This window comes from Trachemys scripta, chromosome 5, assembly GCF_013100865.1.
Source record: "Trachemys scripta elegans isolate TJP31775 chromosome 5, CAS_Tse_1.0, whole genome shotgun sequence".
Classification (NCBI taxonomy): domain Eukaryota; kingdom Metazoa; phylum Chordata; order Testudines; family Emydidae; genus Trachemys; species Trachemys scripta.
This window is the reverse complement of record NC_048302.1, coordinates 23,835,506-23,859,040: the sequence shown is the minus strand read 5'-3', so window position 1 is coordinate 23,859,040 and position 23,535 is coordinate 23,835,506. Positions and strand designations below refer to the sequence as shown.

Genomic DNA, 23,535 nt, shown 5'->3' with positions numbered 1-23,535 from the left:
ATACCTCAGCACCCCAGACATTAGAGTACTATTATTTCCATGTTACAGATGGGTAATTGGGGCACAGGTTAAGTGACTTTCCCCAAGAACACACAGGAAGCCTGTAGCAGGGCCAGGGAATGAGTCCCAGTCTAGTGTCTTTTTTTTTTTAAATGAAAAGCCTGATCCACAATTAAAACCATGAAAGTACAGCGCAGGAAGGCTTTCAGGGCTCCATCAGGGCCATGATGGATGTAAACTATTGGGGGAAACATACAAGAATAGGAATCATGTTACAGTATGGCAGTAACTACATTAATACCTGCATTAAGATACTCTATGTGCCGGATGAACCAGATATTTTCAGAAACCTCAACAGCCCCAGTCTGAGCCGGCTGCTCACACAATAAAGCAGCATTCATTGTGCTTCTCTCCTCAGGAAACCATCCTGAATATTAATCACTGCAAATGCTTTACTGTTAAGATAAACTTCAATGCAGTGATCACTAAACTTTAAAGCAATACTTCACTTAAAAAAAAAAAAAAAAAAAAGCCTGTATTCCCCTTTCCTAATAAGAAAGGAATATATATTATTGACCAAACTGTTCAGCCTCCCGCACAGTAGGGAACATTTAAAAAGTTAGGGGGGGGGGGGAAGCGTTCACTGTTTGCCAAGATACTCCAATGTACATTTTACATCTCACATTATATAAACTCTTCACACAAAGACATACCTTCAGTTCGCAAGCGTACATATTTAGAGCATTGTAATACATATCTGTCTGCTCAGAAGTAATTTGTTTACTGCCCACAGTGGAACGTGCTTATAGTGAACTCTGATACAAGGAAATTCTAATATATTAATTAGAATCAAAGAAGCAATATGATTGCCAGTTGCACCAGTCTAATAAAGGAGTAATTTGACTTCAGAGTAGTCTGATTAAGCCTGTATAATCGGAAGTATCTATGCCAAAGTCCTGATTTGTTGCAGTGTATTCAAGTGTGCAAATTTTAGTTTTGTTTATAATGAGCCCTACACTTACCGGACCATATCCGGAACTCCTAACTCAAGATGCCCTCAGAAAGTAATAGGAGTTTTGCCAAAATGTGGTCAGTAAAAATGGAGTAAGTACCTTAAGATTTCTCACACAGTGAAAGTTTCCTGTGATTTCTTTTTTCCACATTAAGAAAACTCCATTTGTTTTCCCCCCCACAAATCAGTTATGCTAGTCTTTTTTATTAGTGTGAATCCAATTTGCATTAGAATGAGTTTATTTCTTTACATTTCTAAAAGATGTATTTTAGCAAATATGCAGTTCCACATGAACCTACAGATACAGTAAATACATAAAATAAGTACTGTAAGCTAGAATCATCTATGTCATAACTGAGCCAGATTCTTAGACCATGCTAAGGACAGAATTTAGCCCTAAATATGTGGCAGAAAGTGACAGGAAACCTTTATACATTCCTAATGCTGCAACAGCCATGGTGCAGTTCCAGCAGGAAGGAGGAAGAAGAGAGATGGAACCAAGTCTGGATTATTCCTTAAAAAAAAAGGGGGGAAGAAGAGAAGAATGTAAAGGAAGATTGCCACTTTATGGCAATGTGAGAAAGCAAGTGGGAAGAAGAGGTGCTGTCAATAGTAATTGGAGGAAAAGGAAGTGATCCTGAGAGATTATTTATCGAGATGATACTCTTCTCACACCAGCTCTTCTCTGTTTGAAACAGAACTGTCAAATGAGGGTTTCGGTCTTGGGCCACGTAAATTGCAAAAACAACCCCCTCCCCCCAGTTGGATCAGAGAGGCACCATCTCCCTGGAGATCATCTCAAGCGACCCAATAGCTACTCAAACTGGGTAGATTTATGGATTTTGCCTGATAGAAGGCAGTTGGGTAGTCACATCAGTATTAGCTGGCCCCTTACGCAGAAAAACTGTCCCTCGCAGAACCCATCTGCGCCCGCAGGTTCTGAAGGCACGGGGTACTGCTGAGGACTCCTTTCTGTGCAGATGGCTGGTCAAGGATTTGATGCTATAGGGACAACATAAACACTGAATTCTAATGACACTACACTCTGTCCCTGAGAATATTTTTATTTTTAGTAAATGCCTAGACTTTTAGAGACTTCTTAGGAGTTTTTGCTTTGTCTTCTATGCTGATTTCTAATCAATTTCGGAGTGAAGTATGAAATATTTTGTGCTGGAAGATAAGCTGCAGTGTACATTTTCTATGCAGGTTCCATTTTGCCTTTAAAATTCCTCCTCAAACAACTTCTGTGGGTTAGTGGGGAAAGTGTGCATTTGATATTTGGGGGGGGGGGGNAAAATAATTACTATAACAGTGTCCCAATAGCCATACCCTGGTTGGTTCTTTACTAAAAGTTCTAATTTGCCTCCTGTATTCACATTGAATACCACCTTACTACATTCAGAGTCCCATTGATTTTATTGGGACAACTTTGTTAATAAAGTACTACTTGCCATGACTCAAGCGGTATTGTAAACCTGCCCTGTGTCAATATAACTTAAGTCGCTCAGGGGTGTGAAAAAGCCACCCCTCTGAGCAACGCAAGTTACAGCAACCTAACCATTGACCACACCGGCACTATGTCAGCAGGAGACGCTTTCCCGCTGACATAGCTTCTGCCTCTCACGGAGGTGGAGTAATTATGCCTATAGGAGAGCGCTCTCCCATCGGCATAGAGTGTCTTCACCAGACGTGCTACAGTGGCGCAGCTGCATCAATGCAACTGTGCCAGTGTGGCGCTTCTAGTGTAGACTAGCTCTAAGGATGACATCATTGGTCCCTAATAGAAAATGAACCCCCGTAGAGTAATATGGCTTGTCTGCACTGGAAAGTTATACCAGTATAACCTAAGATGTGAATTTAAATGGATATAGTTACACTGGTATAATGCCCTGTGTGGACATTCTTATTCCAGAATAAGAGTGGCTTTTTCAGTTTAGTTTATGTCTCTCTGGAAGGAATTTAAGTAAAACCGAAAAAAGCCACTCTTATTCTGGAATAAAATTGTCCACATCGGTTTAACTAACCTAGTATAATTATACTGGATAACTAGTAAAACTTTCCCATGTAGACAAGCCCTTAATCTACTTTATTACATTTTGAGTGGATGAATAAGTCTGTAGGCGAAACTGGTATTCGGAACTCTCCACTTAATTTGGAACTTGCTTGTTCAGAAAATCTTCATGGGGACACTTAACTTAGTGATCCATTGTTCTGCCTACTTATTCTAGTGCACCAATCGCTGTGTTATTTTAGTTATAGGCAGCTAATAAATACCATAGATGGATTTGGAGATAATAGTACCCACTGCTTCACAGGGATGGCATCAGGTGATTAGTGATGTTTAAATCTTTTCTGTGTGTCACTTTCAAGCTAGTTCTAACTGTTCATTAACAATGCCTGTCAGTTCTCCTTCAGCTGTGAAACAAGCAGAAACGTGTACAAACTATATGGCTGGTTCTTGTTCCTAGTTAAAATGGAAGGAGCAAGGTGCACATAATGGGCTGCCAGCCCAAGGTTGTCTTTTAGCAGGGGTCTACATCCCTATCCTAGTGCAGACAGTGCCTCTTCCCAACTCCATGGACCAGTCTAGGAAGATAGAGTGATTTAATGAATGATTTAAATAAAAAAATTCCAATCCAATTTTTTATTTATATTTTTTTGTCAAAAATTATCAGTTTTCAACCAACCCTGCTGTCTAGGACCGTTGCAGTCTCTGTAGCTTCATGGACAGCAGCATTACAATACTGTCTACACCAAACATTAAGAGGGATTCCTAGGGATAGAGGGATACCCATTCTCTCTACGAAGATTATACTCTATGTTGTGGAAAGTTACATAGTACATGATTATTACTGCATCAACAGGTTACTTGTTCTGTAGTGCATATTATTCTGGCCTGTAATTATTTCATGCAGCATTAGAATAGTGATGTTTGTTTTTGTAGAAGCTATTTAATGAGATGATATAATTGGCTCATCTGCCTGTTTGAAAAGGGTTACCATTACTAACCAGTCTTCCCAGTTCTGTTAGTCACTTTCATTTATTGGATTTACATTAGTCACAGGCACTCTGTTCCTTCTCAGCAATTAAAAAAAAAGTTGCATATGAAAAACACACCTAGGGAGACATGCCTCTTTGTAGCTGACTCCACCTCTATGGAGTCAATCACCACCAAAATAAGGGAGTTGCCCAAGATTCTTATGCTGAAGATTAAACTCGAGATGGCTACAAATCATACTGTTATTTACATTTACAAGGATTAAGTTTACTTTGTAGTCATAATTATGTAGCGTTCTGAATAGCGTTGGAGTGCTAGATGTGAAATGTCATCTCTGCTGAGCATCGTTGATACTCAATGTGTGAAAGAACATTGTGCAGTCTCCTAAAAGACATGACTCACGTGAGAACGGTACACAGCTTGGAGTGGATTTGCTAGTTTTGCTCCACATGAAGCATCAAATAAACAAGTTTATCTTGTTCTGGTGAGAGTGTATGGAAGAGAAAAGGGAAGGAGTGTATTGCTGGCAGCAGTACTTGCCAGCCTTCCATTGTGGGATAAGTTCTGTGCCACAGGCTGACCTCGCTCTCCCATCAACCAGAAGAGAAAGCACATGCTTCTAGAGCAACATGAAGAAAGAGTGCCTTGCAAATGCAAGCCTCAACTCCGAGCATGGCACATTCTGCTCTCTAAAACTCCAGATGTTGGAAATGGAGGTTGAAATGAAGGCTTGCAAGAAAATGCCTGAAGCTTGCAGTGAATGTCTTTCAAAGAGTATCACTGCATGGCTCAGCAGAGTATACCAGCAGTGTGTACATACCCTGGATGTGCACTTTGCCTGTCTTCATCCCATCAAAAAAAAAAAAAATTGTAGAAACCCCCTGTTCTACATTCCAACAGAAGTTTATATTACCCACGCTCAGTCCTGTTCCATTGAGCTCTCACTCAGAAGAAGAGGTGATTGATTTCAGAAAAACCTTCCTCATATCCCTCAAAGATTATCCGAGGAAGATGGATATACCTTGTTCATAGTGTTTGTTAAACTCCACATCTGCCTACAAGGGAGGAAATGAGAAAAACAAACTTTGCTGGACAAATATACAAGGAAAGGCTTTCTTTTTACTCCCACACTTTAAAAACTGATTGAATTAGCAATGATCGTTGCAGTGGTCACCAGTAAGGGTACAGTATGCATTAAAATAAATAATAATATCCTACTTACATAGGTAGTTAATAAGAGCAAAAGGTACCAGAGAAGATTGTTGGTTGGTCATCAAAACTCTGAATTACTGAAATCCATGGGAGTTGTTAACAGAGAGGAAAAGCTGCAATATCCTCTTGGAGCCTACAACTCTTAAGGGTTATGACAGACCGAGGGAGAGAAACTTTTTTTTTTTCTCCCATCCCCGGATAGAGTGAAAGAACTGGATTTTGCACAAGTTCTTCCTCTTCATCCCTAAAGAGGTTAAAGGAAAAGTTGAGCCACCTATTATGCATTTTCTGGAAAAAATGAGCTAATTATTAAAAATGTGAATGTGTTTGGACTTAGCACATGTATTTATCATGATTGTATGCATGAATTGGGTATCTGAACAACAAAATTCCTGATTTGTTTGTGCAATCAGTGTATGTAAATTAGGCATGTAATCTCTTGTGCACACATCTAGGCATGCTCGTATCTCAAAATCAGCCTTCAAAGTATAATGTGCCACATCCACAGTAACTTTTTCCAGGGTTCCTCACTTTGGTATACTGTCAGAAACTACATTGAGAGGGGGACAAACTCAAACATACTGACACATTCCATTCCTTGAAGATGATGTTGTGGGGAGGGGGAGTTTGTCAATACAAACAAAGAAGATGCAAATCAACATTCTGCAATTATAGGCCATGAAATTAGCTCCAAAATATTAGACCCCCACAATATTAGTGGGGGGAATTTCAAAGGTGCTGAGCACCTGCAGTTAGTGCTTAATTTGTAACGAAAGAGGTGCCGGGGCTCAAGCAATTTTTTTACATTTATAACTGGCAGGGGAAGCCGAGAGGTGCCAGGGCTATGAACTGCCAAGAGCAGAGGTGCCAGGGCTCAGTCCTGGCAAGCCCTGGCACAAATTAAGCACAGCCTGCAGCTCTCATTGCCTTCAATGGGATTTGAAGGTGATCAGCTCATCTGAAAATAGGGCCACATGTGTATTTAGGTACCTAAATATAAATGTAGGAACTTAATTTTAGGCACCCAATTTTGACCCCCTCTGTTATAAGCTTTCCCTAGATGTGTTGCTTCTTGCGGGTCTTTTATTTAAAAAGAGAAAGAAGAGGGGAGAGGTCTATGAAGTTAACCTGTGGCTAAGGGAAGAACAGCTTTGCTGTGGATAGTTGTCAACAAATTTTTGTTGGTACACATGTAGTTTGTTCTCTTATTCTAAGTGTAATATGCAGAATATGGTACAGAAGAAGATAGGTTTGCAATTTGGACTTTTATATAAATGAATTGAGGGTTTTTTTGTTTTGTCAATATCTGGGTAATTTAGGACAGACCTAAAACACACAGAGAATCTCTTTACTATTACTTTTTTCTTTTTTTAATTACATCAAATGGAAAAACTATGTTTAAATCCAGAGTAGTTCTATTGCTGAGATGAAATGATAATCCAGAAACTCTAACATCATTCCCAAATATTAGATTTACACAACTTTTAGCACATCTGTGCCACTGCGCAGCCCACCATTGGAACATCTGTTGCACACATTTCTTGGAAGTGCAAGTTGATGAGATTACAAACAAGTATGAAGTAGCTCCAGGCATTTAAGTGAACTGAAGCTATTGAAATAGAGCTTTCACTTGTATTTAGTCAGGTAGGTTCTAGCATTTGTTCTAAACTTTTTCAATACAGAAAAATGCTGATGCTGGAAGATGAGACAAAAGCCCGGCAACAATATGTTAAGGTCAAAATTCAAAACAGGAGGTCATATAATACATGGATTCATATAATACATGGACTAAGTAGTTGTTTCACTTTCTGAAGTGACAGTTCAATTCCACTTTTAAATTTGTAGTCTCTAATATATATATATTTGAGAACTACTTGACAAAACTGTCTATCATTGGCTTCAACAGTGAGATTTATGAAAGTAACTCCAGTAACTCAAGTGAAAGGCTCCAGATCCCGCTTCCATTGATTCCTTATATACGTCAGTAAAAATAAATGTAGCTTGCACAATTACATAGAAGTGTATTATGTGAAGAGCTGTCCAGTTTTATAATCTAACCTCAATTACCGAGGAGCCGTTAGCTAAATTCTCTGTGATCTTCTTTGTAGTATTGCGCATGCTGTCAGCACATACTTCTTTATGGTATGGCATAAGTAGCCAACATTTCGAGAACACCTACCTTCAGTCTTTGCAGGCAGAAGATATCCCTTCTTTTTCCATCTATTTTATCCCATTTTATTGTAAATTCAGATCTCAACATTTGAGACAAAATTCCCTGTTAAGGTCAAATTCAGACTGGAAGCAGGTGCAGTCTGGCTTTCACCCATTTATGCAAGTCTAAATTTGCCCCTAAATCTCTAATTACCTAGTCATAACAGAGTGAAGTAGGATAACACTCAAGCATCTTTCCCCTTCTTCTCAGATTTTCAAACTTATCCTCATCTCTAAATTTCCTTGACTTTCTTTTAGTCCTTAATTTTTATGACTTTACAGTTGTAAATTATTTACAATATGCTGATTTGACCTAGTGACTTCAAAGCCTGGTTCCTGAAAACACTTCAGATTAATAAATACATCTAATGAAAATTGAATGTTAAACATAGTTAGTGACTTAGAGAGAAAAATAAATTATTTCAGTGACCTAATGCAACCATTAGTTTGTTCTTTCAAATAGCAGTACAGTGTAGGACTACTGTATAGTACATTGGCAACAGTGTCTGTGTCAGGCACTCTTCTTCTGTTATAAGTGACAATTACATATATTTGAATATAGTATCTTTTTATTCTAAAGGATTCCGAAGTGTAAATAATGTATAGATACAGATACATATAAAAATGTCACCCACCATTTAAATACGTATGCCGCTTCTTCAAATAGTGTCCCAATGGGTGGTGCACTTCATGTTTGCCTGCACCTCAGTTAGTAGTGTCTGTTTGGCCTGCGCATGCGCCCTACACCTCCTTGTGCCAGACACCAAGGCTATATAGGGGTGCTCAGGCAAACCGCCTTCAGTTCCTTCTCAGCTGCCTCAGCGTGAGACGGAGCCTTAGCATGTCTGCCTTGAGCGTGCCTCGGCTTTTATAACTCTCTTAGAATACTCAGTGTAGTTAGTTTTAGTGTTGTTATAGTTAGAGCTAAGTAGGGAGAGGATCATTTTCTCCCCTCTTTCACTATGGGGGATTTGTTTCTCTCGGTAGGCCATGCCTGACTCTCCAGGCTTCAAACACTGTCTCTCCTGCTGAGAGGCTATACCAGTGAGTGACGGCTGCTCTAAGTGTGTCTGTTGCTTGGAGGAGTCTCACATCTCCCAGAAGTGCAACTTTTGTTTAGCCATCAAGTCCAGGGTGAGGAAGACCAGGGAGATTAAGCGCTGGCTGTTTATTATGGAGCACACCCTGGTACCGGCATCTGAGCCAAGTTAGGAGACTCCTCCTATACATCTGTCTCCAGATAGATCCAGCACCCTTGCTATCTCAGCACAACCTCCCCTTAACACCAGGGAGACTTTGGAAGTGTCAGGGAAAGTTTCCAAAAGAAGAGGAGCGTAGCCTCTCACCTTAAGGGGGCATCTCTGAAAAATATCAGGTGTCTGACAAGATCCACAGTCTCCGTAGCCTCAACTTCTCGGCTTGGTGCCATTGAGTGAAGGACTCTTCTTCCAATATCAGCGGGACTGTGAAGTCCCACAGCTCCAAGGAAAAAAGACACAGCTCTGATAAAACCTCAGTACTGTGTTCAAGCAAGGAGGGCAGGAATAGACATCCAGGACGGGCACCTTCATGTTCAGCCCAACTGTTGGTACCTATGCATTCAGAACCGAGTGTGCAGTGGCGTCAGACACCATTGGCATCAACTTCAGTACACCCACCAACATTGGCATCAGTGACCATGGCCTTGGATACTATGTTGGTACCAATCCCTTACTTGGTACCTCAAGAATTAAGATATACAACCTCTGGACAACAGATGAGCCAGAGTCCCCTCTCCTCATGGGTACCGAATGTGTCTCGATACAGAGACCTTGATCTCTGGATTACTGCCCTCCTGTATCGCAGGACTCTCCACCATTTTCTGTGGGGTCCCCCCTGCATTGGATGAGATAAACGAAAATGAGGAAGACTGTCAGTCAGTCTCCTCTATTTATGTTCAGGGTTCTCTGACCCTACCCCTCCAAGAACCCTTTGCCTGACAGTTACAGGAGGATCGTTCTTACTACCAAGGGTGGTGTAACTAACACTTCCATATGGGCTTCCCTATGGCCGCATTGGGACCCCAGGAACTGGTATCTTCTCATAGGGAGGCCAGAATTGTTCAACCCTACCCTCCTTCCCTCCCCACCCTCCCTCCCACACACAGGCAGAGACATTTGAAGGGTGCCCTAGCCTCCTATTCCTCAAACACCTACCACTAACTAGCCTCCTTCCCCTCTGCTTCGGACTGTTCCTCAAGGGAAGTTTGGGTGGAGAAATAACTGAGGGTGTTTGCCCACATACCCCTATATAGTCTCGGTGTCCGGCACAAGGTTCTTGTGTGGAACAGAGGCCAGAATCGAAGTCTTTCCAAATGGAAAATGAAGCTATTATGATCTCTAATTTGCTATATAAGAGACCTGCATGCTGCTGCAACAGAGGAGAGAAACAGAGACAGACTTTCCATCTGTATCTGTAGCAGAATTATTATATGTTTCACTAAAATGACACAATTGCTTATGATGAAAATATTTGGCATCCATGCTCAGCTGCAGAAAATTAGCAAGTAAATGTCTCAGATGAATGGAGCTTAGACTAATAAAAAGAATACATTTGGGTTACATTCAATTATTGTCAGAATCATATAGTATGCTTATTGATTAAACAACTGTGGACCACATTATGGTGATATTCTTTTGTGACTATGAAAGCACTGTTAAATTCTTTGCAAAGTCTTTAACTCTCCTAGCTGTGAAGCAACAAAGTTGTATTATTTTCAGGGATACAATCTATACATCAACACTTTCCCCATGCTTACTAAGCAGACACTGAATACAGCAGACATAAATTCAGAACTGATCTTTCTCTAAGCAGCATACACTGTGTTGTGATTAGGGTAGGAAAAATCTGAAAACTGTGATGTTGGGAGTGGAGGGGATTGTTCTCTGATAAATTGCTGGTGTTACTTTTTCCAATCAGAAAGTGTTAATGGGTTTACTAATGTAAATCAACTGAAGATATTAATCATTCTGGTCAGTTGTTTAAACAAAGCAAACTCCTGCCCATAGTAGATGTTCAGATAGTTTAATGCTAGAATGTTGCAGTTAATTGTTGGATAGTACATGAATCTAATGTGTTTTTTTTCCCCAAAAACTGTTCCTTTTTTCCTCTGCTTCATTCTAATCATGATGTTTTAATTACAAGTTTCACTCATGATTAAAATTATGTAGGGGGTTCCCCCCTCACTCCCTACCTATGTTTTATTAACAGTAGCATGGTAGAGAGTTTGTGATTTAGGCTTTAAAAATATACATTTCCACTTAAATGCTACAAATAAGGAAAAAATGACTCTGTGTGTGTATGTGCGCACATGCCTTCTTAATCCAGTTATGTCTTCTTTCCCAGGTAATATGCACGTGTCGCTGGCTGAAGCCCTGGAGGTTCGGGGAGGGCCGCTGCAGGAAGAGGAAATATGGGCTGTATTGAATCAAAGTGCGGAAAGCCTTCAAGAGTTATTCAGAAAAGGTAACCTCTTGTGCCTTTAGAGTGGTAGCACATATGCTACTGGAGAAATGTTGAGAGCAGGTTAAATATCTTTGCTTTGGCGGAGTAAAAGCTTGAAGAAATGACAGTGTGGCAGGTGCTAATCTGGAGCATCTGGAATGCTGTATATGATGAGTTCTTTAGGCACTAAACCACCCTGGGCAAACCTAAGGGCATTCTCTTTTCCTTCTCCCTGCAGCCATCCTCCTTTCCCCCTTGCAAATTTTTTACAAATGTAAATTAGGCTCAGAAGTCAGACTTAAGATGGTCTCTGAAAGAGTACTTGTACCAATGTGGAGAAGTTGTATTTACATGTGCTATTTTTTGTACATAAATATGCACATACAGCTATATGTGTAATTTTACTGTGAGAAAATTGGACCCTACTTTGAAAATTACTTACTTTTGCAACTGTTACAAATCTGCCCATGGTAGGACACCCTCTTTTAGATTACATGGGGCAGGCACACACATGAGTCCAATTACTCCACCCCAACCCCAGTGGATACTGCAGGGCATCTTTTTAGCAGGCTGGTGCTCACTTTCTGGCAGGGCCTCTTGACTGTCTTGTCCCCTTTCTGTGTCTCTGGTGATGCCACCAAACAGCTCTGTAGTCAGCAAAAGGGGTTAAACAAAAGAAAAGTAAAGAAAAACCTTCCTCCAAGATATGGGCGTCTCTTACTTCAGAGCAGTGATACTCAGACTGAGGCTTAGGAGCCACCAGTGGCTCTTTAATGTGTCTCCTGCGGCTCTTTGTAGCACATGATATTAAAACACTGTGTGATTTAATCATTAACCAATCTAAGTTATTTACCGATCAGGATGCCTTTACTATGTTATTAACCAATTGTAGAATACTTGGTCAGTCATTTTCCTGTGAGAATTACATATAAATGAAACAATGAATTCACACTACTGTGGTTCTTTTGGGTAATGTTGATGGCTAATTTGGCTCCTGAACCATTGAGGTGTGAGTATCACTGCTTCAGAGGGATTATCAATGTCCTGGGAGTATCAATGTGCACTTCGGAGTTCACTAGGCTCCAGTGCAACGCTGCAGTTCTTTTTCACCTTTGACTTGGGGTCTGCACCCTCCTTCTGGGAGCGAAGGGGCTCTGTAAGTTGTCAGTCCTCTCTCCAGGGCTGGAGAAGCTCAACAGCCTATTCCCTTCCCAAGGTTTCCCCCCATCTGAGTAGAGTTCCTTCTTTTTAACTGTTCCTCCAATCCTGGCATGATTTGCAGGTGCAGTGGGTCCCAGCCCAAAACAGCTCCAAAACACCATCTGTTCTTGGGAAGGATTTATTTACACAGTCACAGCTACTTAATAAATGCCCACTTAAATTTTTTTTTCAAGCATATAATTCCAAACTGTCACTTCATATTTTTTAACAGAAGTGTAAAATAAAACATAGGAATTGCCATATAGTATCAGACTTGTGTTTTGTCTAGGCTGCTGTCTCCAACAGTGGCTAGCACTGGTTGCTCAGATCATCTCACATTAGGTAGATGTTGGATTTTCCTGATCTCTAATATTTAGAGATTGGTTTAAGCCCTGAAGCATGAGGTTTAATTTTCCTTCCAAAATTATTGTCAGTTAGGATAACTAGGGATATTATTGATATCCATGTAAATGTCCGATCTTTTTTAATCTTGCTAAATTCTTGGCCTCAATGATTTTCTGTGGTAATGAGTTCCACAGTCTAATTATGCATCGTGTCAAACGTATTTCCATTTATCGGTTAGAATCTGCCATCTTTCAATTTAAATGAATGTGTCCTCATTCTTGTGTTACAAAGCAGGGAGGGCAGAACTTCCTGTTGTACCTTCTTTATGCCATTCATTATTTTATATACTTTTTATAATGCTTTCTTCCTGAGGCAAACTAGTGAATGCTGTTTTCAGAAAGTGACTTGGACAGAAACAAACTGGGCCCATTCTGATGACTAGTCCTGCTGGTTTCAATGGGGCTATTCATGTGAGTAAAGTTTTGTAGGATAAGGCCTTGTTGTAGCATTTTCTGGAAGGTTCAGATGAATTAGAAAGTTCAGAGTTCAAAACGTGGGTCATCTATACTGGACAATAATTTTGTTTTAAAGGGTTACAAAGAAAGTTATGAAAAAACGTTTTCAGTTCACAAATGGGACAGCTTTTCAAATATATTTAAAGAACTGGAATAAATCTTTCAAACCCATTAGGCTTTTAATCTTGTAGTAACAAAAGGCTTGTTAGCCAATTATTTTGAAGTATGTAATAGGCAATAATCAGCAGGAATTACTATGTAGTGACTCTAGGATTATTTTAGAACAAGCTTGATTTTCATTAAAGAGCTCCTATTAATTCCTACCACACAATTATTTTCAGAGGTAAAAATTGCCTGTGGAAAATATTATTTCAATTGAGTACATCTGCTGTAATTGAGAGGAGATTTTCTGTTTGTTGTCCTAAAATAGGGTTTTCCTTTCTAACTTTTTAATTTTTTTTAAAGGCCACCACCAGCAACAACCCAGACTTGTAATAAAAAGCACAGTCAAAGTCGATTAATCAATGCTTAGTTTATTTGTATGTCTGTACTTGAAAGGTTTAATTAGGAATGTAGCCTGTAAAACAGTGATACTCAGACCTCAGTGGTTCAGGAGCCAAATTAGCGATCACCATTACCCAAAAGAGCCACAGTAGTTTGAATTCATTGTTTCATTTACTATAGTACTATTCATATTTAAACAGTATGATGAAGAAAATATTTTCTTTTTATATGTATTATTCTCACAGCAAATAAGTGAATAACTTAGTGCAAGTTGATAACTTAATTGTTTAATGGCATAGTAAAAGCATCCTGATTGGTTAATAACTTAGGGCATGTCTACACTTACCTCTGGAGCGATCGATTCAATGGAGTCGATTTATCGCGTCTAATGAAGACATGATAAATCGACCGCTGAGCGCTCTCCCATCAACTCCGGTACTCCACCGGAGTGAGAAACATAGGCGGAGTCGACGGGGGAGCGTCAGCAGTCGACCTACCGCAGTGAAGACACCACGGTAAGTAGATCTAAGTACGTCGATTTCAGCTGCTGAAGTTGCATAACTTAGATCGATCCCCCCCAGTGTAGACCAGGCCTCAGATTGGTTAATAATTAAATCACACAGTGTTTTAATATTATGTGCGGCAAAGAGCTGCAGGAGACACATTAAACAGCCACTTGTGGCTTGAGAGCAGCAATCTGAGTATCCCGGCTGTAGAACATACTGCTAGTTACTGTGAAGGATTTTACTAGCCCAGGTCCAATTGAGTTTGTTGATTGATGCTATTTTTATATATATATATTATCTTGATAACATAAAGGTTTAAGAAAAAACTACTCTCAACCTTCTGCCCTCACACACTAGCTGTTTTTGAGGGTTGTACATCTGTTATATTCTTCGGAGCCCCAGTTCTTCTCTTTGTGCTCCCCACAACCTCTGTACATGAGTGATCTTGAAATGCAATCTTCCAGCTCAGACTCCTTATGGAGTCCCATTGAATTTGAAGTTACTGTTATGTAACACACTGTGTTATCTGACAAACTGCTGTTATTTCCTATTCTAAATATATACTATATATTCCTTTTTTAATTATTACTGGAAATGCAGGGAGGTAGCTATTGCTAGCATTTGACTCTTCTATGGCAAATGCTCTGTGTGTGTGTGTATGTGCATGTGTGTGTGTGTGTGTGGTCTTGAGGATTTTTGGTGGGCGAAGATTACAGGAAGTTATCATTCAGAAATACTTAGATTTAAATGTTCTGTTTCCATACACTGGTGATTATTAAGCTGACAAATCTATTTATAAAAAGCCTTATTTATAGCACCATGAGAGACACCTGTCTTACACTTGAGATTGACCATCAGCTGGTTAAAAACATAGTTAATATAAAGAAATGGGAACCAGCACTAACCCCACAAAGCATAACAAAAACCGAATAGACTACTGTGCAGATAAAATGCACCCACCCCCACTAAATGCAACCTCTCAAACAGTATTTCCTACCCCAAAAGCTCCTTTAAAGAGATTAGCTGTGCAATGTGCCCTGAATGTCGGCAGATTTGGGCTAGCTAGGGGTTGGAGGGAGCACGTTCTGAAGGAAAGGGACTCTCACAGAGAATGACCTGCAAGCATTCCCATGCTCTTATACCAAGAGAATTCCAACTTAAGCATCTCCACAGACCCCAGCTGTGGTAATCAAACCATTTAAATCTCTAGAGGTCAAAATCAACACCTGAAGTTTGACCTGAAACAAACCATTTCATGTAGTTTCAACTCACTTTTTAAAATTAAAAAACAAAAACAAAACTAGATTCACAAACTGGCCAGAGGAGGAGCTGGTGGTGCTGCTGCCCCCATCACCACCTTCTTTATAAGCTGTAGCCCAGTGGTTTGGCCACCTGGGATGTAGGAGGCCCAGATTCAATTTCAAGTCTCCAAACCATAGTCTAGACAGTACATCCAGTAAAGCCACAGCATCCCTCTCCAGGCCCTAGCTATCTCCTATGGCCCTGTAGTCTCTCACCATGCTGCACTCCCAGCCTCAGTCCTTTCTGGCCCTCTACTTCAGCACTACAGTTCCAAGGGCCAGCAGCCATCTCCCTCTACTTCTCTCAGCCTTCAGCTCTCTCTCGCCTTCTTTGGCCAGGCCCTTTTCAGCCTCCCGGCACTAGCTTTGTGTCAGGAAGGTCAGCCAACTAACCCCGCCACTGGATCCCTACCTCTCAGTCCTTTTCAGTCCTCTGGCACTGGCTTTGGCTCATGAAAGACAGTAGGCCAGCCTCTCTGCTGGCTTCCGGATAATTCCTCTCTCTTTCCTGGGAGTGTCTTCAGAGAGCTTTCCTTAGAGACCTCGTTCTGTCTCCTCTTTCCAAGTCTCTCTCCCAGAAGGAAGAGAAATCCAGTGATTCTTCCTGATAGTCCCAGCTGCTGCCCTGCTTTCTTAATTGGCTTAATCTGGCACAGGGGAGCTAGACGTTCTTCATTTACAGGGGCCAGCCATCCTGAAACACGCTCCTTAAGAGTAACATCTTTCAGTTATTTACCCTCAAATCACAAAACATCACCTCTGTTTTACCTGGATTGAACCGGAAGCATGCCCCAATCTCATGCCTGCTTGACTGTATTGTCTGGGTCAGAAGAGAGACAAAAATCTCACAGCTGACTCTCACCGGAATACTGAAGATACCATAAGCCATGCTGCCTCTCACTCTTCTAATGGCTTCGGCGTATATACGTTGAACAAAGGAGAGGACAGAATAGAATGCAGCAGAGTTCCAAATGAGAATGTCATCAGGGTAGAAGCACTTGCCCAAACCCAACCTTTTGGGATTTCCATTCGTTCCCTCCAAGGTTCTCAGGCACATCAGCAATACCTCATAATCAACAGTGGCAAAGGCATCCAATTATCGGCAAACATTGAACAATCACTATCGTAACATGGCTAATTTCAGAAATTATTTTTTCCATGTAATGGAAGAAGATTGGCCAAAAACAAACTACTACTATGGATTTGATAACCTCTTTACTTCCAAAACTCTTGACTGTTTTAAATGTAGCCTTCTGCATTTTTTATGTTTTGAGCCCAGAACCTTACCCCCACTCAAGGTTTTTAATTAAAAACCAAGATGAAATTACTTCTTATATTGTTTACCATAGATGGATTAATTACAGTGTGTATAATTCGATAGCCAGTATATAGACATGCACATTATTATGCCTACTCTTATTTACAATTCTAGCAGATGACAGAATCATTAAATCCTAGAACTCTAGGGCTGGAGGCGACCTCGAGAGTTCAACTAGTTCATTACCCCATCTCCCCACACTGGGTCAGGATTAAGTACACCTAGACTCTCCCTGGTAGGTGTATATCTAACCTGTTCTTAAAACCTTCCGTGATGGGGCTCCACAGCCTCCCTAGGTAACCTGTTCCAGTGCTTCACTATCTTTGTAGTTAGAAAGCTTTTGCTAATACTTAACCTAAATTCCTTGCTACAAATTAAGCCTATTACTTTTTTTCCTAATCTAACTTGATATGGAGAACAATTGATCACCATCCCCTTTATAAAAACCTTGTACATTATTTGAAGACTATTACTATATCTTTTAATACTATGTCTTCTCATATGTAGACTAAATGTGCCCAATTCTGCCAACCTTTCCTCATAAGTCCTGTTTTCTAAACCTCTTACTGCTCTCCTATGGCTGTCTCCATTTTCCAATTAAAGGCACTTTATAAATTGTTTCCATAGTTAATAAGTAATGAAAAAATGGTTTGCAGTGTCCTATCACTGAAAGACACATTGGACATTGAATTGGCTGCATGTTGTATGATAAGTTATTAAGTGGAGGAGAAGGTCAGGCAATCTGGTATTGCTAGTTAGAGTAGTGATAATATTTAGATTAATCTGTGGATAGATTTGAAAAAGCTGATCCTAGACCTCCTCCTACTTAATTACCAGCAACAACAAGTTTGTTGTTTAGAGGGTGTCTCAGCTGTTTCAGACACGCTGGGTCTTGCACCCTGTACTCCATGAGGTCAGAAGTAACAAGTCTTTCAGGTGCAATATCTTTGGTGTGTGTCTGTAGAAATGAAAAGAGCATGTCATGTTTTTTGTTGCCAAGAAAAAATAAAGCAGGATTCACCTGCTTCAACTAGATAACATGTGAATAATCACCAAAAGTTAAAGATAGAAAGGACCTAATATTATCACCTGGTCCAATCCCATATCAAGGTTTGTGTGGTGGGGACAGAAAAACATGTGAACCAGGTGCAATAAAACGAGGAGCTGAGGTGAAACAGACATCCAATAGGACCAGGCAAAGTCGAATGAGTTAAAAATAATACAGAGTGGAGTGGGGCGAGACCAGGCCAGCTTGCAAATTGTGGCTGTATGGAAGAAAGAGCATGTACGTGCATGCATTGCAATATTACAAAACATTGATGGTGTGGAAGTATTAATTATGTTTTTCTAGGACCTGAAACTCCTAGCTGAAGTCCTAGTCATAGTATTAAAACTACTAGCAAACCCCTAATAAAAAAATTTCCTTCCTTGTCTCTCCACTACTCTGAGAAGGGAGTTAACTGCAACAGGTCACAGTGTACGCTCCCCCCTTGTGCTGTTGTAACTATGTTGCTGGTGTGTTGGGGGTACGGAGACAGGGATCTCCCTGCCCCTCTCCTTTCCCACCCACCTGAACAAGGAGAGGATGTAGTAGTTCTGCAGAGCTTGTTTCTGTGTATGCACAGGAAATGGTGGTGGTATGGTGCACCATCTACTCCCTTCCGCTGGATTGCAGAATGGGGCATAATCTGGCCCTATCTAAAGACTTGTTGGGCACCTGCCTGACCTCCCACAACCTGGCCTTGGCATACCCTTAAAAAACTGTGACATCCATAGAACAGGGCATTGAGAAAGATGAGTATTGTGAAACTGTTACATGGAGAGACTTTTCTCTATTTTTACTATTTGCTAATTGTCACACAAAAGAAAGTGGGGACGGGTGAAACAAAATGAAGTTGTATCTGATAAAATTTATAGTCATAAAGGGGACACTGATTGAAGTGTGTGTGTGTGTGTGTGTGTGTGTGTGTGTGTGTGTGTGTGTGCGCCTTACATTTGTATTGCTTACTGTTCACCTGAATAATCTCCCTGGTTTTATTGCCTTTAAAACCAGTTCTGTCTCACTTTTTTTAAACTGGACCACACTGTTTATCTGTCTTCTGGCAGTGCTTAATAAACTCTGCTCTCACAAGTGTTTTGTTACCAAGCTGCATAGTTCTGGAATTAGCTCAGAAGGCTGACAACTATAGCTTAGTAAAGACTAGTGGACACATAATTGATCAGAAGCCATACCAAAAATTCCAGTGGTTTTGAAAGGAGGATTTGGAGATGTTTTTTGTAAAGATTATTCCTGTATTTTGGTTAGAAGGAAGGGACCTCTCAGAGGATGTTTCCCTTATTGCTGTTAAGAGTTCTTCTGGAGGAGCAAAACAAGAACAACTTCAGAGCAGGCATGAAGAAACTTAATAATTAGTGAAAGATTCTTTCGCCCTCTCCCTGACCTCAGGAGAAGATCCTATGCCTCTAGGACAGTGATTCTCAAACTTTTGTACTGGTGACCCCTTTCACATAGCAAGCCTCTGAGTGTGACCCCCCCCTTATAAATTAAAAACTCTTTTTAATATACTTAACACCATTATAAATGTTGGAGGCACAGTGGGGTTTGGGATGGAGGCTGACAGCTTGCGACCCCCCCATGTAATAACCTCATGACCCCCTGAGGGGTCCCTTGAGAACCCCTGCTCTAGGAAAAGGTCATTCACTTTCTTTGTACCTGGCTTAATGGCTATGTTGTTTTAAATTACTTTTGTTGATATTCTACTTTAGACGCTCCCATTCAGTTACTTTCCCTATGTTTCTGGGAATAAATGTCCTGAAATGAAAAGGAAAAGGAAGAAAAGAAAAAGGTCAAAGGACATATTTTTATTCCTATGTCTAAATTGGTCGAACTACATTAATTTGTAGGTTGAATTGGAGCCTGTCAATGCTTTAGGAGCAGATCCTGGTCCCAGAGTATAACCGGGGCAGCAAGGGTGTGTGCTGAAGAACTCTTTAGGGGCTGGCAGGACAAGGAATCCACTTGGTAGTCTGTACTGTGGCCTTGGGGATGCTATAACCCCCAGGTCCATGTATCCTCCCATATACAGTAAGTGAGGGTGCAGTGGAGAGGAGAGCTGGTATTTCAAGTAGTGAGTATAGGGAATATATCATTATTCCATTAATATAAATCTGGGGTTCAGAATTATTGTTGCCTTAATTCAACGTATGGAGTTATTTGGAATATCAGAGCTTGGATTCCCAACTACAAGTCCTTATACAGTAATAGCTGAATACCACATATGTTCAAATGACAAACGTGAAACTTTTATTTTTGTAATGTAGCATATATATGTGAACCTTAAGCTGTATATATATTCATAAGCACCCATACTCTGTCTTCATGCCAAAGTAGATGGTAAAAAGAGAATGTTTATTTGTCTTTTCCCCAAAGAGAGAACCCCACCCATGTTAACCAAATCATAAACACACAGAAGAAAGTTCTGAGATATTTTGTCAAGTGTTTGAATAAAAAGGGTTACTCTAAATAAGAACAGACTACAAATTCCTCCATTATACCTAGTACTAGCACAGCTACAAAAACTGCTTCTACTTCTCCATGGTCTCCCAGCGATGGCACATCACACACATTTTCATGTTATCAGGAACTGCTAGTGGAATAATATTTTAAGTGAGAAATACCCATGGAAGTCATATTTCCTAATTCATGTAAGTATATATTTTTGGAATACTTGCACAGAATACTTCTGATGAAGGAATCTGCCATACTTTACATGTTAAATCCCAGGTACCAAAGGTTTGTAAATCTATTTAATGATCCTGGGATGAGCATTTTTTGCTATATGTTTTCAACCAATTTTTTTCAGTCTTTAAAACATTTTTTTTACATTATAACAATAAAAAAATAGTTTGTTTATCCACAATTAGTAGGCATCTAGTTCACAATGCAGACTATTTTCTTTGAGCCAGCTGGAGAAAAGTGTTTTTACAAGCATGTCTTCTAATTCAGAAATATGAGCAGAGTGTCTGTGCAAGCTTTTCTTCAAAAGGATTTTTAATATATGGGTTCAGTTACATGACAGGCAGTAATTACTTTGAAGAAGGCCTTGAGGTTTATTGAGTAAATGATCTGGGTTTTTTAAAGTCTGTAAATGCATATTTAAAGGATAGCTTTTACAATACCAAGTCACAATCTGTTTCTAAAGCAGTTGTACAAAATTGCTGTATCACCTTCCATGTTTTTTTAAAAAGAAACGTTTTAGTGCTGCTGTCCAACACACGTTATTTGTGCTATCTATCATTTTAATTGAAGCTTGAAAAATCCACTCACCCAGGGCACCTACTTAGCTTTCATGAGTGAGTCCTATTCGCTTCTGCAGAATTTAAGACTTGATTTAAAACAAAAATTCCAGTTCTTCTGTTTGTGAAAATGGTCTTCCAGATATGAATGGAGTATAAACCGATGCAGTGGTGGCTCTCAAACTCTCCAGGGAGTATCAGAGCCTTTACTGGTGCTCTTCACTTTGCAAAAGAGCGGCGGAGTGAAATTAAAGATTCCAGTTTTGCTCCTGATATTCAGAAACCTATGGGAATCATGGTCCATTGGATAGAAGACTAGCCTAAGAGTCAAAAGACCTGGGTTTTATTCCAAGCATAGTCACTGACCAGCTCTGTTAAATTAAATGATTCATCCCACATTTCTGTACATTAGTTTCCTGGCTGTAGAATGGGAATAGTGATGTTTGTTAAAGGTGTTGAGATCTGTGGATGAAAAGCAATCTGTTAAGGGCTAATTGTTTCTTTATTATAGTTACCATAACGGATTTAGTGCAGGACTCAGATGAATGTTTCTTGGCACATGCACTGCCCTAATGACATGACTCCTGCCATAGAGAGGGGACCCTGAGTCAAGAAGTAATTCAAAGAGGAAGTCAGGGATGTTTGGCCTGCCTTTCTCAGCATGAAAGTGTTAGTGTAACAGGAACACCAGCAGCAGGAATTGAGCTGTCTATGTGTTTTCTTCCAGCCGTAAACAAGTTTTTTTCCTTTAATTATTTTGTCCCTGCTATTGTTTCCCTGGGGATATTTCCTCTTTGTTCTAGCTCACCAATAAGCAGACAGTGAGGCCAGGTAAAATCAGGGGAAGAAAGATGGCCAGAGACAATAGTGAGTAGGGTGACTTGCAGCAAGGAACATCAGAGGGGGAAAAAACACACTTCTGACTTTCTCCCAGAGCTATTTTCTGAGACGGGGTCCTTCCTATGTTGGAGGAGCCATTGCCTTTGGGAGTTGTCTGGGGGTGTACCAAGAAATGCTCTTCCCACTAGCACAGTAGCTGTTACATCATTTTATTAGCTCATGAAACTGGAGGCAGCAGAGGAAGGCCCTGGATGTATTCACTGTGAAAGAACTTAAAAAACACAACCTGGAACTTGGAAGAGGGGTAGAATTGTACCCCACGCTTGGAGTACCCAGAAGGTTCTGCAGTGCAAGGATGACAAAATATGTGCACCTTCCAGCAGCCAGAGGGTTTGAAGGGTTGGGTGGGGGCTTTAAATTTGATCACGCATCTTTTACCCTGAGTAGGGTCAATAGACAATACTCTGGCAAGACCTCAACCACCATTCACTTCTTACCAGCTGAGAAAGAAGACATGGGGACTTGGCTTTTCACATAAATATTGCCCCTGTACAGTCGTACCTTTCATCTTAGTTGGGTCCCCTGGCTCTTAGGAATCAGCTATAATTTTTCAAGTTCTATGTAGATGGATGGGTGGGTGTGGACAGAGAGTTGTGGGGAGAGACTGATGTGATAAGAAATAGGGTATTGAGAAGGTATCAGAGGGGTAGCCGTGTTAGTCTGAATCTGTAAAAAGCAACAGAGGGTCCTGTGGCACCTTTAAGACTAACAGAAGTATTGGGAGCATAAACTTTCGTGGGTAAGAACCTCACTTATTCAGATGCAAGTCATGACTTGCACAGGATCCTCTGTTGCTTGGTATTGAGAAAGTGAGAGACATTGGGCGTCCAGACAGAAAACATATGAGAAGAGGTAGAGAAAGGGTTATAAGGGAATAGAGGGAGAGTGAAAGAAAAGAGGAAATGGCTGCTGAAGGTCATGATATACACCGTGATCTATTAAAGGAAAGAAAAGATACACAAAGTGAAGAGAAGATAGGAAGAAAAAGAAGACAAAACAAAAGCAAGAGATATGTCTACACTGGATCTGGAGGTGTTACTTACAGCTTGGATAAGATACATTCACACTAGCTCCGATTGTCCTAGCGTGCTAAAAATAGAAGTGTAGCTGGAGTGGCGTGAGCAGCAGGAGGGATTAGCTGCCCTGAATTTGTACTTACGGGTTCAGATGGGGTTGTGATCTGCCTAGCCTGGTCTTCCACTTGCGCCACCATGGCTACACTTCTGTTTTTAGCACAATCGGAGCTAGCATGGGTATGTCTAGCTAAGCTGGAAATTACACCTACTCCAGCGTAGACATACCCCTACTAAATACCTTTTTAAAATGTATTAAACAGATGACCAAGTGTCCGTATTACAATGAAATATAGGAAACAGTAAACAGTGACACTAATTGTTTATTCCGTAAAATTGAGAAGTATAGCCCTGTGTGTGGTAGGAAAGATTTTTTTTTTTGTCCTGGAATAATAAACTGAGTCTTTGGGGTAGTAAAAAGTAACAGAGGGTCCTGTGGCACCTTTAAGACTTAAACAATTAGTGTCACTGTTTACTGTTTCCTATATTTCATTGTAATACGGACACTTGGTCATCTGTTTAATACATTTTAAAAAGGTATTTAGTAGGGGTATGTCTACGCTGGAGTAGGTGTAATTTCCAGCTTAGCTAGACATACCCATGCTAGCTCCGATTGTGCTAAAAACAGAAGTGTAGCCATGGTGGCGCAAGTGGAAGACCA

At 40.4% G+C, this 23,535-nt stretch overlaps 1 protein-coding gene across 8 annotated transcripts in view; it reads left to right on the top strand.

Annotated features, from left to right (window-relative positions):
• The first annotated feature begins 10,822 nt into the window (after positions 1–10,822).
• The window catches only part of PTPN13 (protein tyrosine phosphatase non-receptor type 13), a 146,742-nt gene continuing 134,029 nt past the window's right edge, over positions 10,823–23,535 (top strand). For all 8 annotated transcript variants that reach the window (XM_034771548.1, XM_034771553.1, XM_034771554.1 and 5 more), the window contains exon 1: positions 10,823–10,937. In XM_034771548.1, coding sequence (XP_034627439.1) covers positions 10,823–10,937 — 115 coding nt within the window. The remainder of the gene's footprint in view (positions 10,938–23,535) is intronic.